General features: G+C 47.3%; 1 protein-coding gene across 1 annotated transcript in view; it reads left to right on the top strand.

Moving 5' to 3' along the window:
* The window catches only part of NT5E (5'-nucleotidase ecto), a 54,013-nt gene extending 36,186 nt beyond the window's left edge, over nt 1-17,827 (top strand). The window contains exons 4-9 of the mRNA XM_080663229.1: nt 7,620-7,817; nt 8,806-8,960; nt 10,235-10,340; nt 11,179-11,328; nt 12,681-12,881; nt 15,835-17,827. Coding sequence (XP_080519355.1) covers nt 7,620-7,817; nt 8,806-8,960; nt 10,235-10,340; nt 11,179-11,328; nt 12,681-12,881; nt 15,835-15,998 — 974 coding nt within the window. The 3' untranslated portion in view covers nt 15,999-17,827. The remainder of the gene's footprint in view (nt 1-7,619; nt 7,818-8,805; nt 8,961-10,234; nt 10,341-11,178; nt 11,329-12,680; nt 12,882-15,834) is intronic.
* The last annotated feature ends 577 nt before the right edge of the window (nt 17,828-18,404 follow it).

The raw sequence follows: 18,404 nt of genomic DNA, 5'->3' as shown, positions 1-18,404 counted from the left end.
AAAACAAGAAAAACTAGATCTAATAAATAAATTTGGCAAAGTAGCAGATACAAAATTTAATATTCAGAAACAGGTGGCATTTTTATACACCATCTAGAGGCCCGGTATACGAAATTCATGTCCACGGGGGGTGGGGTCCCTCAGCCCAGCCTGTGCCCTCTCACAGCCCAGGAGCCCTCGGGGAGCAGGCCTAAGCTGGTAGTCGGACATCCTTAGTGCTGCCGCGAAGACAGGAGAGGCTCCTGTCACCACCGCTGTGCTCGCCACCCATGAGTCTGGCTTCTGGCTGAGCAGCGCTTTCATTTCTGATTTTATTTATTTGCTCCTGTGTTGAGCGTCTGCCCCCTGGTGGTCAGTGCATGTCATAGCGAGCGGTTGAGCAGCCTTAGCATATTATTAGCATGTTACGCTCTGATTGGTTAAATGGACAACCGAATGACCGGACACTTGGCATATTAGGCTTTTATTATATAGGATAATGAACTATCAGAAAGAGAAATTAAGAAAGCAATCCCATTTACTATTGGAACAACAACAACAACAAAAATAAGGTACTTAGGAATAAATTTAACTAAAGAGGTAAAAAGATCTGTACATAGAAAATTATAGGACACTGAAGAAAGAAATTGAGAAAGATACAAAAAGTGGAAGCATATACCGTGTTCATGGATTGGAAGAATTAACATCATTTAAATTCCCATACTGCCCAAAGCAATCTATAGATTCAATGCAATTCCTATTAAAATACCAATGGCATGTTTCACAGATTTAGAACAAATATTCCAAAAATTTATATAGAACCAAAAAAGACCTCAAGCCCAGCTGGTATGGTTCAGTGGTTGAGCATCAACCCATGGTTCAATTCCCCATCAGGGCACATGTCTGGGTTGCAGGCTCAATCCCCAGTAAGGTGTGTGCAGTAGGCAGCTGATCAATGATTCTCTCTCATCGTTGATGTTTCTATCTCTCCCTCTCTCATCCACTCTGAAATCAATAAAAACATATTTAAAAAAATTTTTAATTAAAAATGGGACTGCCTTTTGACCCAGTGAAACCACTTCTGGGTGTATATCCGAAGAAACCCGAAATACCAATTCAGAAGAATATACTAGTATGCACCCCTATGTTCATTGCAACCTTATCTACAATAGCCAAGACTTGGAAGCAGCGCAAGTGCTCATCAGATAAGTGGGTAAAAAAGCTGTGTTACATTTACACAATGGAATATTATGCAGCTGTAAAAACGAAAGAAAGCTTCTTTTGTGACAGCATGTATGGATCTGGAGATTATTATGCTAAGTGAAATAAGCCAGTCATAGAAAGACAAGTACCATATATGATCCAACTTATATATGGAATCTAATGAATAAAATAAACTGATGAACAAAATAGAAGCAGAGGCATGGAACAGACTGACAGCTGTCAGAGGGGAGGGAGTTTGAGGGACGATGAAAGAAGGTGAAGGGATTAAGCAAAAAGCCATATATACATAACACATAGACACACACAACAAACAGTGATAGCCAGAGGGAGCTAGGTGGAGGTGGGCAAAGGGGGGCGGGGGAATGGGAACGGAAAGAGACTTTGCTTGGGGCGATGCGTGCACCATGCCATGTGGGCAGATGATGTTTTTTGAAACCTGCACCCCAATAAATTCAATGTTTAAAAAAAGAAAAGAAAATTGCTGCTGTAGACCATCCTCTCTGGGTACTATGCTGAGTACTACGTGAAGACGCATCATTAATCTCTTTCAGACCTCCCAGTTGTCATTGAAAGCCCAAGAGCAGGAATCTGAGCAGTAAATTGAACCATGTGCAAAAAAGAGAAACACAGTCTGGATATGGACAATATCACATGGCCCCTTGGGTTCCCTGAAGGGACATGGCAGTGGGCACATCATGGTTGGGTACAGAGATGGCCAGGGAGACCATGACTCAGCACTCCAGTTGCCAACCACCTCTTACCTCTGCTGTGAAGATGGGAGGGAGCCCTGGGCACCCAGAGCTGCTCCTGTACAAGAGGCAGGGCACACGACAGCTGGCTCACTGGTGGGCATGGAGGGCACCCGGGCCAGCAGTGTCCACACGGTGCCCTGAAGAATGCCGGGGCAGAACCTAAAGCCAGACTTCACCTCATGCTTCACGACCTGGGCAGCCTGCTTTACGGCTCTCATTGCCACACAATTTCCTGTGTGCAAAACATGCTCAGAGCTTTAAACAACAACAACAAAGAAACCTTAAACCACTTTTGGCTTAAAACACTAATCAAATCTCTCTTTATAGATTTAGAAAGTACATGTGGACCCCAGGAACTCCATGTCTCGCCCCAGGATCATGAAACCAGATTGAAACTGAGCTTGCACCAAAACCCATTCTCTTGACTCCCAGCTCCTGATTTGCTTTGGGAGCCCAAATGAGTTTTAGTTGAGGAAATTTAATTGTGGGGAGTTGGTGGGCACACATCCACCCCAACATTATTAAGGGACTTTACACGTGAGGGAGACACGTCTTGGGCGGTGGCAAGATGATGTGGATGTCAGTGCAACGTGGCAGGTGCTCAGGAGCTATAGAAACAGGGCAGGATGGATAAGGGCACTGGGGTGTGACCTGCCCCAGATAAGAGGAAGGTGACTTGCAAACTTGCCTGGGGAAGGGTAACAGCCTGTGCCAGGAACCAGCATGCCTGGGGAGCAGGAGGGGGTCAACCCGACAGCCTGGGAATTCAGGAAGCAGTCTCTTTTGGCCTGGATCCCAGGCAGTGATCACATCGTGGAATAGTCCCTTCTGCACAATGACCTTGATCAGATTCTTAAAGTGTGCAAGTCAGTCAATCATGTCACATTTTAGGGGGGAAGAGAATTTTCTCTTACCTTCAAGGTTATTCCAGCTGGTCTAATAATTAAATTATGAGACAGATTAACAAGAGAAAATAACCAAATTTAACTAACATACACACACATGGGAACCCCACATACATGAGAGAGTCAGCGACCCCACATACATGAAAGGCTCAGAGACAGCAAGGAAACATGGGGATATAGGACATTCTGAGTTAAGGATGACATAAGGCGCCTGTGGGGGAGAAGGTCATTCTCAGGGTGATAGGAGTGTTCTCCTGAGGAAATGACATCTGGACATGACATTTGGGCTAAGATCAGAAAGATGTCCAAGAGTTAGCTTGATGCTGATTATCTTTAATCTTATTGAGCAATTACCTAAGTCGGCTTCACTTGTTGCATTAACTTCTTTAATCCTCCCAACAACCCTGTAAGGCAGGTATTGTTATTTTCTTCACTTCACGGATGAATAAACTGAAGCAAAATGACGCAATTCTCCTGTAGGTCTCTAGCTCCAGGTCTTAGACCCTATTGGAAGGCTGTGGAGGTGGGTGTGGTCTAGGAATGAAAGGACAGACTGCTGACATGCAGGGCTGGTGGTCTAGAACAGCCGTGGGCAAACTACGGCCCGCGGGCCAGATCCGGCTGTTCTATCCGGTTCTCTTGCTCTCCCCTCCGCTCCTTTACTTTGAATTTATATTAGTTCACACAAACACTCCATCCATGCTTTTGTTCCGGCCCTCCGGTCCAGTTTAAGAACCCATTGTGGCCCTCGAGTCAAAAAGTTTGCCCACCCCTGGTCTAGAATCTAGATGAAGCTGGTAAAGAGAGAAAGAGCCACATCGTGTAGGTACAACAGTTTATGATATTCACGCCAAAAATTGCATTGCTTTGCCTAGGGCCAGTAGGAAATATTTTAAACCAGGGTGCACATGATCGTACTGTTTCAGAAAGGTCACTCAGGCTGCTGTGGCCAGGCATCAGATAAAGGTGACCTTGCCTGAGGAGATGTAGAGAAGCAGACAGATAAAACAGTGTCTGCTGGAAGTGCGCACTTCCAAGTAATTCAAAAGAAAGACTGAAGTCCCTTAGAAGCAATGATGTGAAATATGCTAATTACCAATTATTTTTATCCAGTCCTTTATAGCAGTTTGGAAGTTCTTAAACTGATTCCCATATATATGAAAAACCATAGTATGCAGATGATGTGCTGTGGAATCGTGCACCTGAAATCTGTATAATTTTGTTAACCAGAGTCATCCCAACAAATTCAATAAAAAGGAAAAAAGAACATAATATGGATTGCATTAAAATCCTATACAATAAAAGGCTAATATGCAAATCGACCATATGGCAGAATGACTGGTTGCTATGATGCACACTGACCACCAGGGGGCAGATGCTCAATGCAGGAGCTGCCCCCTGGTGGTCAGTGCGCTCCCACAGGGGGAGCACTGCTCAGCCAGAAGCCCTGAGCTGGGCTCACGGCTGGCAATCACAGAGGCAGTGGAAGAAGCCTCTCCCACCTCTGCAGCAGCGCTAAGGATGTCTGACTGACGGCTTAGGCTTTCCCTTAGGGGAGCTTTCCCCGGGGGAGCAGGCCTAAGCCTTCAGTCAGACATCCCCCAAGGGCTCCTGAACTGCAAGAAGGCGCAGGCCAGGCTGAGGGACCCACTCGAGTGCATGAATTTCATGCACTGGGCCTCTAGTATTCTATAATTTGCCCTGGCCGGTGTGACTCAGTTGGTTGGAGTGCTGTCCTGTACACCAAAAGGTTGGGGGTTCAATTCCTGGTCAGGGCACATACCTGGGTTGCAAATTCTATTCCCAGTTGGGGCAAGTACTGGAAAACAACTGATCTCTCTCTCTCTCGATCTCTTTCTCTCTTCCTTCCCTTCTCCCTAAAATCAATAAGCATGTTCTTGGGTGAGGATTTTTTTTAAAATACCTATAGCCCTATTCAGTTTGACTCAATAGATAGAGTGTTAGGCTGTGGACTGAAGGGTCCCAAGTTCGATTCCAGTCAAGGGTACATGCCCAGGTTGCAGGCTCGATCCCCAGTATAGGGCGTGCAGGGGGCAGCCAATCAATGATTCTCTCTCATCATTGATGTTCCTCTCTCTCTTCCTGTCTCTGAAATCAATAAAAATATTTTTTAAAACCACCTATAATTCATTCAGCGGATTGGAAACCATGTGAACGACCTGCTCCCTGGCACCGGGTCACCATGACCCACCTTCTCAGCCCCTTCTGGCCTTGGAACCATCAGGGTCCTGAGGGGCTGCTATGACCAGGTCTCCCAGGCGGGGCTCCCTGTTAGGGTCTCTCAGGCACCCACCCTGTGCTAGGAAATGCCCCACTGACTAACTCTAAATGCCATCCCACAACTTCTGCTTCTGCAAGTTTGACTCCCAGATTATTTTTTTGCCCCGTGGCTGGAGTAGAGTTCTGGTGAATAACTCCTGCCAAGATGACGAGCTGGGTTTCTAAAGACAGATGTGTGGAGAGGATGTTTTGGGTATGAACGTCTTTAGCAGAAAATAGAATGGTGTGGGAAATGTGGAGTCCGGCGTTGTTTTCTCTGCCTGTGGTTTTCAGGGTTTCCAAGTGGGGCGGGGGGGGGGGGGCAGAGAGGGCTCTGCCGTGGAGGCAGGGATTCGCCACAGAGGAAGTGGCCTCCCAGTACCTGATTGAGTCCAGGTAAGACACCGAGGACGCGTCTCTTCTTCTAAGAAAAGGAACATCATGGGCTTTCAGAAGTGGAGAATGTTCCCTGCCGGATGGGAGCTGGGATGTGTAGCTCAGATTTCTAACATTAACATTCTGTTCAAGTTCAGATGTGTCTATGGAAGGCAGAAACATACAGGTAAACCCTTCTCTTGGGTTTCCAGGAAACTGCCAGACGTCCTTTCCGAAACGCATTTAGTGCCGTTTCCTCCTGGACGTGTGTTTTGCGCCACCTTGTGGGTATATTGGGAACTGCGCCTCCCCAAGCTTCTCGGGGCTCAGAGAACCACCTCCTGTAACTCTTCCCAGCTGAGAAGGTGGGAGGGGCCTGCCACACCTCCTGACCCCCTAAAAGCGGGTTCCAGGCGTGCCCAAAGGAGGACCAGCACAGAACAGAATGTTGATCTTCCCTGCTGCTGTGCACTGCTCCAGATCATCCACAGCTGCCACAGCCCATCAAACTGTACACTGCAGGTGGAGATGGGACAAGGCCTGCCCGGCTCCAGTCAGGTGCTTTCGTAAGAATAAAGTGCTAAGACCGTCTTCTTTTTCTTTTTTATTTTATTTTCCAGAGGGAGCAGGAAAATGGGGAATGAAGGTTAGCAGCAGCCCTCCCTGCTTCTGAAGTGCTGGCCTTTGCAGCACTTGTCTGTGGGTACTGAGCTGGAGGGGTGCCCTTCGCACAGGAGCAGAGCAGGGGTGGGTTTCCATCACACTCACTGCAGCTCAGACACAGCATAGGGCCTGAGGGGCCGCCCGGGCTTGCATCTGGCTCGGTGAGGGGCCTGTGGCAACCAGCTCTTGTCGGCCGTAGAACAGAACATCGTGGGCTGTGTTGGGTGTGGAGAGAACAGTTTCAGTGCCTCACAGCCTGCTTTTCAATGTGCCCTGCGCATACCAGCCTTGTGACCTTGGGCACAAGCCTATGACAATCAGTCTGCTAGTCTGTAAATGGGGATCATAATAGGACCTACCTCATGAGATTCTTGGAGGATTAAATGAGATATAGCCCCGGCTTGGCTCTTGGCTGACTCCCATAACTGGTCCGTGTGAGTAAGCAATGCCTGCTGAAGTTCCCTGGACCCCTAACATCTGGTAGGAAGGACGGAGGCGATAGGAACAGTGGCAGGTCAAGGTATCCGTTCTATCAGACAACCCAAACTAGGTCATTGTCTCTGAGGAGGAAGAGATGAACGGCAGCGTGCCCGAAGGAGGGGTGCGGTTACAGAACTGAAACGTGCCTGGTGACGCAAGGCTCCCTGTGGCCTGTGCCCGGGCCCCCCACCCTCATGCAGGCACATGCCCAGGAGGCACAGTGAGGTGATGAGCGGCTCCCACAGGGGTCCCCTTTGAGACGGAAATCAGCAGAACCCCCCTGTGAGGTCTGGCCGGGTGGACAGGTAGTGTGCGTGCTGGTCACATTCAGCCGGAGGATGAATGTGGCTCTTCCGAAGTCACCTGAGGGAACCCAGGATTTAGCAGCAAAACCTGAAGACAGCCCTTTGTCATTTCTGTTCACGTTCATTAACGATGCTAAGGTCTGGAGTGTGAGTCTAGCGTGTCTCGAGGCTGCCATCACCGCACAAGAGAAGGAAGTACACATTCTTTATCTACCATGTGCCCGGCACTGGGCCAGGGAGTTCAGACAGTGAATCCGCGCAGCAGCCCTGCGAAGTAGGAGCTCTTTCCCCCCTTTTACGGAAACTACAGTGCAGTGAAGTGAAGTGGCTAGTGAGAATAGGGCCGGGTCAGGAGGGAGGGAGGATCATCTTAGCGGCATCGCATCTTTTCATCCCCACAGCACCAGGCACAGCGCCCTGGCCTCAGGAACAGCTTAGCAAATGCCTGCTGAGTGGAGAATGGAAGGATCTGTGTGGCAAAGGGGCGTTCGGACACATGGGCAGGTGCCCCAGCGGGCTCTGAAAGACCAGCTGTGTGGAGCAGCAGCTGGCAAGTCATCAATTCAGAATTCACTGTCCTCGGGCCAGTGGCCCGCTGGCCCGCAGCCAGCCGTGTACAAGAGCGGACTTGATCGGCTTTGGCCCTTTTATTTTAGGCACCCCACCTTCCAAAGAGGTGCCGGCGGGGAACTACCCATTCATAGTCACCTCCGATGACGGACGGAAGGTTCCCGTGGTCCAGGCCTATGCTTTTGGCAAATACTTAGGCTATTTGAAGGTCGAGTTTGATGCAAAAGGAAATGTCATCACGTCCCATGGAAACCCCATTCTTCTCAACAGCAGCGTTCCTGAAGGTACGTGAAACCCTGGGCCCTGTTCCACTAACCCCAAAATCAGGTGGCTGAATTTCCCCTCCCTTTTTCTGTTAATATTTCAAGACAAGTCTATCATACTTTTGTAGAATTGGGCTTCTCCCTGAATTTATCATTTATGTGGATAAAGAGATTTAAAACATGCCCAAATGCCACAAATCCCCATTTGCTTTTTTTTGAGTCCTTTTAACATCAGACACTGTCCTGTCTCTTGGGCATTTCAAGCGTGGCCCTGGTGTGGGAAAGCCACTCTCAGCTCACGTCCAGAGGACAGCTGACGACTGAAGCAAAGGGGTTCAGACCTGGCAGAGCAGGGCCCCAGCCCTGCCCCACCCGGCAGTAGTGTGTCTGGGGCAAGTTGCCCCAGCTCAGGGGCGGCAGCTGCATTACTTATCAAATGAAGGAGTATCTTTCTTCCTTTTTGGCCTGGGACTCAGAGTAAAAAATACATTTTATGTCATCCATTTTCATCCAGTATACATAGACACACTCCTACACCTCTCACCCGCCGTCTGCTGCTTAGCGTGATCAGATCAAGGAAAGGGGGCCTTGAGGGGCCGCAGTGTTCCCCCCACAGCCACACAGACCTCCCAACAGCCAGAGGGAGGGGCCGGCCACACAGACAGCTGGACCTCAGCAGCCTGTGTACTTGCCCCGGGCCTTCATCCCCACCAGCACCAGCAGTGCCATCACAGGTGGGCCAGCAGGGACTCAGAGGTGATGAACTGATGTTCGGATACTCCGCACGTCTTCAAATAAAGGTTCATTCCAGGTCTTAGTACCGGGAAACAGAATAGAGGCTCCTAAGGAGATTGCATAGTCAAAACCAAAAGGTACATCAGCACGGTAAAGCAACGCGTCCTCACACAGGCAGGCGGAATGGTGTTTGATTCCTTCCTCAAAATGGAGGCCAGTGTGAGACCGGCTTTAACTACAGACTGATTTTTTTGGTGATTTATTTTTCTTCTAGATCCGAACATAAAAGCAGACATTAACAAATGGCGGATAAAACTAGATAACTATTCTTCCCAAGAGTTGGGGAAAACCATCGTCTACCTGGATGGCTCCAGTGAGTCATGCCGCTTTCGAGAGTGCAACATGGGCAACCTGATCTGTGATGCCATGGTGAGTGGTCCACAGGGATGCAGGGCCCAGGCCAAGGGAGGGGAGATGCAAGGGGGACAACCTGATAGTTATAGAATTGAGCATTTAAAACAAAATCAGTGCCCAGACAAAAGCTGGGCAGGATTCACACTGAGCACCTTGGGAAGGGGTGTGAATGAGACCAGCTGACCATCGCTTTGATCTGCAAGGACTGAAGCCTTTATAGTAAGGTGTTCATTTTTGGATGTCTGAATTTTGAATGTTGCTTTTCCTATAAGATGATTAAAATACACAAACTCTGCTCCTCTGAGAATGTAGACACAGTAGATAAAACACATCTGCTTGGGCCTAACTTGGAGACTATATTTCCCTGGTCTGTCCTTTGGCTTCAGAGAACGAGGCCTTGTGGGACCAGAACCTCCTTCACAAGCAGAGGGTGACAACACACATTAACAATGATGATAACCACTCCTGTGGCTGAGCAAAATGACCCACGGAAAGCACCTCTCTGCCCACCCCTTGGGGGCTTTGCTGAGCCAAAGTCTCTCCGGTCAGATGCAAAGCCCACACCCACAGGACACAGCCACGCCCAGTAAATGTCTGCCAAGTCAATGACAGTGTTCTCTCCACGGTAAAACCAAGGGAAGTAGCTAGAGAGACGCCAGTATGTGTGATGTTTAGAGGAAAGTCCCGAAGGAAATACCCCAGGCCGTAAGCAGTGCTTACCTCTCTGCTAAGAGACTGGGGCCAGGGTAAGAAAACTCTCCGTTTTGCACTATTTTTTTTTTCCAAACGAGAATATATTCATTTTATTTCTTGTATCTAAACATATATTTTGTAAAATGAAAGTAAGAATGCAACTGATTCTCCCCAGTTTTAGGAGGCTGTCCTTGGGCCTTCAAAATAGCTGCTTGGGAATTGGCTGGTGACCTGGACGTGGAGGCCAGGGTCCCTGTGGGCCTGAGGCCTGGAGTCAAAAGGCTTTCAGGTTCCGCCTTCAGGATCCAGTGTGGGGCCAGCCCTGGAGGGCCAGTCTGCACGGAGGCCCATCCTGACTCAGAGCCCGTTCGCTGAGGCCCATGGAGAGCACGGGGTCTTGGAGAGGGGCTCGGAGCTTGAGATGGGTCATCATGTCTTATTTTTGCTTCTCATTCTGATGACTCTTGAGAGCTCTCTGGGAACACCGGAGCAGGGAGAAGCAGCTTCATTTCCTCAGGAGAGCCAACCACATTCCAGGACCGGATCCCAAGGAGGAAGACCCAGAATAACTCACGCAAACTCTGCTGCCGTTGCAGATTAACAACAACCTCAGACACTTGGATGAAATGTCCTGGAACCACGTGTCCATGTGCATTTTAAACGGCGGTGGCATCCGGTCTCCCATTGACGAGCGAAACAATGGTATGCTTCCCAGGCTGGGGCCTGGGCTGGGGTGGCCACGCCCACGGGCAGCTCAGCTGAGCTCTGCTGCCTGCACACACCAGTGTCAATTCGAGCTGACTGCTACTCAGTCCTGCCTAGCCCAGAGGGGCCACACACACATACACACACACATACACACACACACACACACACACACACACACACACACACACACTTGAAGTGTTCTCAGGTGTATTTGCATGTGGAGGCAGCAGACTGGGGTTCGTGGACCCCAAGCTTGATCTAAGCTTCTGACTCACAAAGTTAAATGGAAATTGTCGCTGATTCATGCAAGATATTGGCAGCCTCCACGCTGCTATCTGGAAAGAGAAAGGCAACACTGTCTTTTGTGCTGGGGAACATACCACTGGATTCAGTCCTTTTCGTGCACTTACCGATATCCAGGGTTATATTATATGGTGAAATACACCAGCCAGACAGCTGCTCAGACACCCTGGCTGTCTTGCCTGATATACTCTCAAAACCAGTCCGTTTTGGTGTAAGCCCCAAGCTCGTCGCGTTGTCAATCAGGGGCAGGCGGCAGGGAAATGCTGTCTGCCTGGAGGACCTAAGCAATGCTTAACACTCAACACAGATCCAGCCTCACACCAGGAGATCCCGGCAAGGCACAGGCAACTTGGGAGCCACAGCTGGTCACAAGCTCCTGCCATCTTGCTCAGGCTGGGAAGGCATGGGAGTGCTGACCTAATCGCCTCCCATCCCCCTCACCTCCTCCGCCAGCCCTAAAGGAAACTGGTCTGGGGAATGCTTGTTCTCAAGATGCGCTCCTTCTTGCCTCCTCTGTGACCACCCTCAGGCACGATTACGTGGGAGAGCCTGACAGCCGTCTTACCCTTCGGAGGCACCTTTGACTTGGTCCAAGTAAAAGGCTCCACCCTGAAGAAGGCCTTTGAGCACAGCGTGCACCGTTACGGCCAGTCCACCGGCGAGTTCCTGCAGGTGGGCGGTAAGTCGCCTCCTGGGTGAGGTGGGATTCCCTGCAGGTGGGCTGAGCTCCCTCTTCACCAGGACCTCTGTGGCCAGGCTTGTTCAGGTTTTCTATTAGCCAACACTGGTGCAGTCTTTTAAAGAACGCAGACTCGCAGACCACCAAGATGAGGTCAGCATCAAAGCCCCGAGGCCTGGAAATGAGTATTGCCCAGTCCGATTGGCATCAGGTGGGCCCTATGCAGGTGCAGGCCCTCCTAACTCTAACAGGCCAGCTGCCTTGAAGGCGTTTCTATTAAAATCTTAGTTGTTCAAACATTCAATACTCTTTATAAAATAAATTCCCTCCTGTGTCCTAGTCATAACCATCGGGAACCCTGCAGAGGTTCAAAGGCGTGCAGCGTCCAATCAGTTATTAACACGGACGATTTCCGGGAGGGGCAGCCTGCTGCGTAGACACACCTGATTATTGAAGCGAGGGGTTCGAATTAGGCGGAACATTTGTTCTGGTTGGGCTCCAGCCCTGGCCTCACCCCCACAGTGGTCTGGTTCCACGGTGACCGGGGCAAGTCTCCAACGTCTCCAAAGGCAGAGGAAACCTGCCTGCCCTGCTCATCTCACGAATTCCAGTGAACATCGAATGAAAATAAATTTTCCCGAAATTGCCAAGGACTTCTGAAACGCTTTTGTCAATAATTCCACAGCCCAGTGCAGTAACCTTCAAATTAACATTCTTGACCCTGAGAGCATATCCTGGCCTCGTTTTGTTTTACTGTAGACGGTGGCCCCGCTCGCTGGGTGTGACTGTTTGTGGTGCTCTGCCTCTGCAGAACACTTAGGACTGAGGTGCTGCAGAAGGTGGGGGGCCCGGGCTCGGGCCTGCTGCCTGTGGGGTAACCTAAACATTCTGCATCTTTCCAGGAGAATGTCGAGGGAACAGCGGGTTTTGATGCTCCAGCACGGTGCTGGGAAGTTGTATGTCCTGTGGAAGTCACTCAAGTCCAAATTATTGCCATTTTGTACTCAACATTGTAACAAATGACCTGCCCTCTCATCTATTTCTCATTTTCCAAAGCTACTGAACCAACTCACTTGGGATTTTAGGAAGATGCAGTTTCTCCCCTCAGAGTCAGTCCTTGCCCATTCTGAGCCAGAGCCAGTTTTCCTCCAGTCATTCTCAGACCTCCCAGAAGGACTCACCCTAACCGGGAAAGGGTAGCTGCAATGTCACCGCAACTCCTGCTGAAATTTCACGCTCAAACTCAGTGAAAACCAAGCCCAGGGCCCCAACTCCAGGTTGTGGCCAACATCTTTCTCAGAAAACAGAACCTTTGGGTCCAATGAAAACATACAGTCGCATTTCTTTTCTAGGAATCCACGTGGTGTATGATCTTTCCCGAAAACCTGGGGACAGAGTGGTCAAACTAGATGTTCTTTGCACCCGGTGCCGAGTGCCCAGTTACGAGCCTCTCAGAACGGATGAGGTGTATAAGGTGATCCTCCCGAGCTTCCTTGCCAACGGTGGAGATGGATACCAGATGTTAAAAGAAGAATTATTACAACATAACTCAGGTAAGCACAGGTGCCTGTTCCTCTCCACGTCCCATAGGAACTCAGGAACAGCAGTGCTGGTCCGAAGGGGGGGAGCTACTCACGATGCCAGAGCGGTAAAGACAGAGGCCAGAACCTGCCCCTGTGGCCAACTCCCTCCCGTGTGTGGGAACATGTGCCTGTCCCTTCCCAGCACACATACCCAGCCATCCACACCAGGGAAAATGCATTTATAAATCAAAACTGTTTTTAAAACTCTTTTATGTACCTAATGGTAGCCCTGCGCATGAATCCATGCGCCAGTAGGTCGCTGCTGCCCTCCTGTAGCTCTCCACCTGCTGCCCCACCCTCCTGTAGCTTCCCCTGCCCCTGCTCATAGCTTGCTGCCCTGCCCCCTCCCGTAGCTCTCCCGCGGGGGCTTGTAGTTCGCTGCCCCACCCTCCTGCAGATCCGTGATCTGGTGGTTATGTGGTTGGTCATTATGCCTCAGGGCGTGATGGATAATTAGCATATTCCTCTCTTATTATATAGGAGTTTTGCACTTATAGAAAAAACATACCTCTTGAACTTTAGGTTGGCTGTGGAAAATCATCATAGTACATCATCTCAACTTTCTACAAGAAGCTTTTAGTGTGAATGGGTCAAGGGGTGCATGGGAGATGACCCCGCCCTTTCAGCATAGCGCACTGGTGACGCACGTTATGGGAACCACACTTGAGCCAGTCAGTATTTCTGTCAGCATTTAGGGCCATTAGACACCAGCCTTTTAAAAATCCTTTTGAGGACCACATCATGTGCATGAAGTCCACTGAGAGGATACACTACCCCTTCCTCTTCTCCAGGGAGAAATCAGTGTGCTTGCAAGACACGGGCACAGCCTCCCTGAATCTTCGGGATGCAGCTCAGCCAGCTTCCTCCGCAGCCCTGCCATGGCAGACCTGCCATTCCAGCTGCTGGTTCCAAGGAGGTAGAGAGCAGTCAGGGCAGAGGAGGCAGCCCTTCCTGGGGAAAGGCACTGGCTACTTCTGTGTACTCCACGCCAGAAGCTGTAAAGGCAAGCTTACCCAGGAGTTCTCTTTAGCGCCCTGAGGCAGAGGCTGCTGGCTGGGCAGCACCAAGCCCACCCTGGCCGGTGGGTGTTGGGGAAGAGGAACTCAACCAGGAGGCTGAGGGAGCCTGGGCCCTACGGGTTCTCAACCCTGGCTACACTTCAGAACCACTAGGGGAGCATTTTAAATTAAATACCAGTACCTTGGCCCCAACTTATCAGAGATTCTAATTCAATTGGGTAGCAAGAAAAGTCTCTTCCAGTGAATCTAATGTATTCCCAGAGGTGAGAACCAGAGAGGAGTTCTTTTTTAAGTATTAGAGTGATTTTTTTAAAATTGAGATTGTATTGACATATAACATTAGTTTCAGGTGTGCAACGTAATGAATTGATCTTTGTATACATTGTGAAATCACCTAAGTAAGTCTAGTTAACATCCATCACCATACATAGTTACAAAAAATATATTTTTTTCTTGTGATGAGGACTTTCAAGATCTACTCTTGTAGCAATGCAGTATTATTAATACAGTCACCATACTGAGCTTTACATTCCCAACACTTACTTTATAATTGGAAGTTTGTACCTTTTAATCCCCTTCACCCATTTCTCCCACCCCTCACTCCCCTGCCTCTGGTAAACACCAATCTGTTCTCAGTATCTGTTAGGTTGGTTTTGTTGTTGTTGAATTCCACATATAAGTGAAATCATATGATACTTGTCTTTTTTTACTTATTTCATGTAGCATAATGCCCTCAAGATCCATCTGTGTTGTCCCATATGGCAAGATTTCTTTTTTTTTTTTTTCTTATGGCTGAATAATGTGTATACACAGTGTGGGGCAAAAGTAAGTTTACAGTTGTGAGTATGCTTTGGAACACAGTTTATTCTTGTATTCTTATTATTGTATTGTTTTCCATGCGAACAACTATAAAGACTATAAACCTACTTTTGCCCACCTATATATACATGTATGTCACATTTCTTTATCCGTTCATCCACTGATGGATACTTAGGCTGCTTCTGTATCTTAGCTACTAAAAATAATACTGCAGTGTACATGGGGTGCATATATTTTATTTAGTGTTTTCATATTCTTTGGATAAATACTCATGAGTGGAATTTCTGGGTCATACGGCAGTTCCATTTTTAATTTTTTGAGGGGCCTCCATAAGGTTTTCCATAGTGGCTGTGTGCATTTATATTCCTACCAACAATGCACATCGTCACCAACACTTACTCCTTGTCTTTTTGATGACAGCCATTTTAATAGGTGCGAGGGGATACCTCACTCTGGTTTTGATTTGCATTTCCGTGATGATTAGTGATGTTGAGCATCTTTTCTTATGTCTGTTGGCCATCTGTGTGACATTTGTGGAAAAATGTCTATTCAAATCCTCTGCCCAATTTTAACCAGATTTTTTTCTACTGAGTTGTATGACTTCTATATATTTTTTTTTACTATAAGCCTCTTATCAGATACATGATTTATAGAGTGGTATTTTTTAAATAAACTTTGCTAGGTGCCTAAGGGTTTGTTGTAGTAGGCAATTAGTATTTCTTTATCAGCTCTCCTTTTGGAAATGAAGTCCCGTTGCCTCTCCAGCAATAGTATGGAAATGATTCTGGAGCAGGCAAGCGAAAGGAAGCCACTGTATGTCTCAACGCATTTTTCTTGCCCAGTTCCCCAAGTGCTTTAAAGGCAATGATGTCCACAACCTTTCCCTGAGTTGCATTCACACCTGGAACACAAAAAGGCACTTGTGATCACCACTCTTCTATTCTTCCGGGACACTTTACCTCTAGGACGAAAGGACTATTCCCCCAATTACAATTACAAAGGACTTGAGAGAAATACATTGGTCGTGTCTCCTCTCTGACTGTTATACCTTTCCCGTCACTAAAATAACGTCCATATTTTTCTAGGTGACCAAGATATCAACGTGGTTTCTCAATACATCTCAAAAATGAAAGTCATTTATCCAGCAGTTGAAGGTCGGATCACGTTTTCTGCAGGAAGTCGTTACCATGGAAACTTTTATCTAATATTCCTCTCAATTTTGGCAGCTATCATTGTTTTATACCAATAGCCAAAAACCTCTCCTTGCCATTAATGTTGTGAAACTGCCTTTTAGGAACTTTCTTTATGATGGCACAGGCCATCTTCACAGGCTCCTAGAAGCTGAGCTTAGAAGATCGTAAATGAAGACACTGACATCATCACTCAGGATCAACAACTTAGTGAACACACAGGAAAAGAATTTAAAATGAGCCCTGAGATAGGAAGACCACCATCTTCAGTTTGCATATGCAAATTTTAAGCTGTTCAGAATACTTAATGGACTCCTCTCTTCTTCATGGATAACAAATCTCTGCTTTATTTCTGGTCTCTTTTTCCTTTTTAGCTCCTGTTATAGCAAGTTTCATGGACTAAACAAGGGCAGCATTCTTTCTTGTGCCTCCTACATTCCTTTGATGAGTCAAGGAACAGATGATGCAGCAAATAATGGGACAGGCCAAGTCAAGGGGCGGGGAGAAAGGGAAGGAACGGAGGAGCACCCAGGACAGATTTTCATTGCAGAAGAGAGCTAAAGGACATAGATTTATTAAATAGGTATTTACTGAGCGTAGCAGCCTAATGCCTGACACATGGTATTAACTGTTTATGTGAGTCCATCAGTTCTGCTTCTGTGCTCTTTCCTTTCTTCTTAATTTTAAGGTGTCATGAGAAGAGAACCTTCTGAGACCAGGTGTAATTCTAAACCTCCCCAGCAAGTACCAATACTGTATTTATTCTAGTCGCACCACAAACACACACACGCTCCCTCCCCCAGTCATGGAAAACCTAGAGGGGAGACAAGGGTTGATTTTTAAAAACAGTGTACAGCCCTAACCGGTTTGGCTCAGTGGATAGAGCATCGGCCTGTGGACTAAAGGGTCCCAGGTTTGATTCCAGTCAAGGGCATGTACCTTGGTTATGAACACATCCCCAGTAGGGGGTGTGCAAGAGGCAGCTGATCGATGTTTCTCTCTCATTGATGTTTCTAACTCTCTATTCCTCTCTGTAAAAAATCAATAAAATATATTTTTAAAAAATAAAAACGGTGTACAACAGCAGTTTGAACTCAGCTCTGCCTCCAAACGGGAACAGTCAAGTCATTCTCAAGTCTAGATATAAGAGCTCCTACCTGGGAGTGGGCCCCTCTGAGTGGATGCTCAGGAAATACCCAGACTGAGGTGATTTTTGCCCAAAGGTGGTTGTGGGAGCATGTGAACCTGCTCAGCGTTGCATGATCCAATGAGAAAGGGAAACCTTCACCTTAGAAAACAGTGAGCACCTAAGAAAGAAAGATCACCTACAATGACCACAAAATAAAACCAAAGAGAAGCTTGTGTGGACCAGAAGGGAGTATGGGAGGAGTTTCTGGGGTGCTACAGTATTCCATGTCTGTCTGGTTGGTCACTCAGGCTTGTTCAGTGTGTGAAGTCCATTGAACTGTACGTTTGTGATTTATACACATTTCCAAATATATTTATGCCTATAAAAAAGTTAAAAAAAATAGTGAACACCAGCTAGAGGTTTGGAGAGGGGATATGTTTGTTTCTTAATGTTTATGAATATTAAGTACCCTTGGCATAGAATATACTTGTCATCATAACATCTGTATAAAGGTTGTGGCAGTAAAATAATGTCCTCAGTTCTATGTATATACACATTAGCTATAAATAATGTCAGTAAGATTGTAGGGAAAATTAGAGGTGCATTTGGGTATATTTTTTCTGCTTGGCCTTGTAAAATAGGATAAATTCTCCTAGAGCCCAAACTTTAAAGAACATTTTTATAACTTTTCTAAATATGTGTGCATGTGTTGTGCAATGGTTTAAGAAATGACCTCAAAACTTTGCAATTGCAGATTCCAAACAATAAAATTGAAAATAGGCTCTTGGTCTTTGATAGTTGTTTCTTCTCTCAAGTGAACACCTATAACCCAAGACAATATGACTGACAGAAAACTGACAATTTATCACTTGATATCATGTCCCTTGATCAAAGGCCACTTGCTATCGATAACCCTCCCTGTCCCCCTTCTCACCCCAAAAATGGAAAGAAAAATACATGTAATTTTTAGGGAGGCGAGAAGAGTAAGTAAAGAATATTTTAAGTAAGACTACTACATTTTCTGGCTTTCATATGTAGAATCTGATGTAGAAACTGTTTTGAGGCCTGTAATGGTTTCCTAGAAATAAAAAAGGTCCACGTTAGTGTTGGAGACTTTAATTAATCTGAACTGGTTGTGCATCTAAGAATCTTCAAGCATATGGATGACACAATAGACTTTAATCTATCAGACACATTAAATCCATTGGGTGGCGGAGCGTCTTCAGCAGCTTGAGACAGTGAGCTGGCTTTCTTACAAGAAAGCTTAGACTGCTAACAGCTGTCCTTTAGAAAAGGTTGCTCCCTCGGGGAGTATGCAGTCCCATGGATGTTTGGC

The sequence above is a fragment of the Plecotus auritus genome (genome assembly GCF_963455305.1).
Source record: "Plecotus auritus genome assembly, chromosome: 4".
In the NCBI taxonomy this organism is placed as follows: domain Eukaryota; kingdom Metazoa; phylum Chordata; class Mammalia; order Chiroptera; family Vespertilionidae; genus Plecotus; species Plecotus auritus.
Note: the sequence above shows the minus strand (reverse complement) of the source record. Positions and strands in the feature narration are given on the sequence as shown.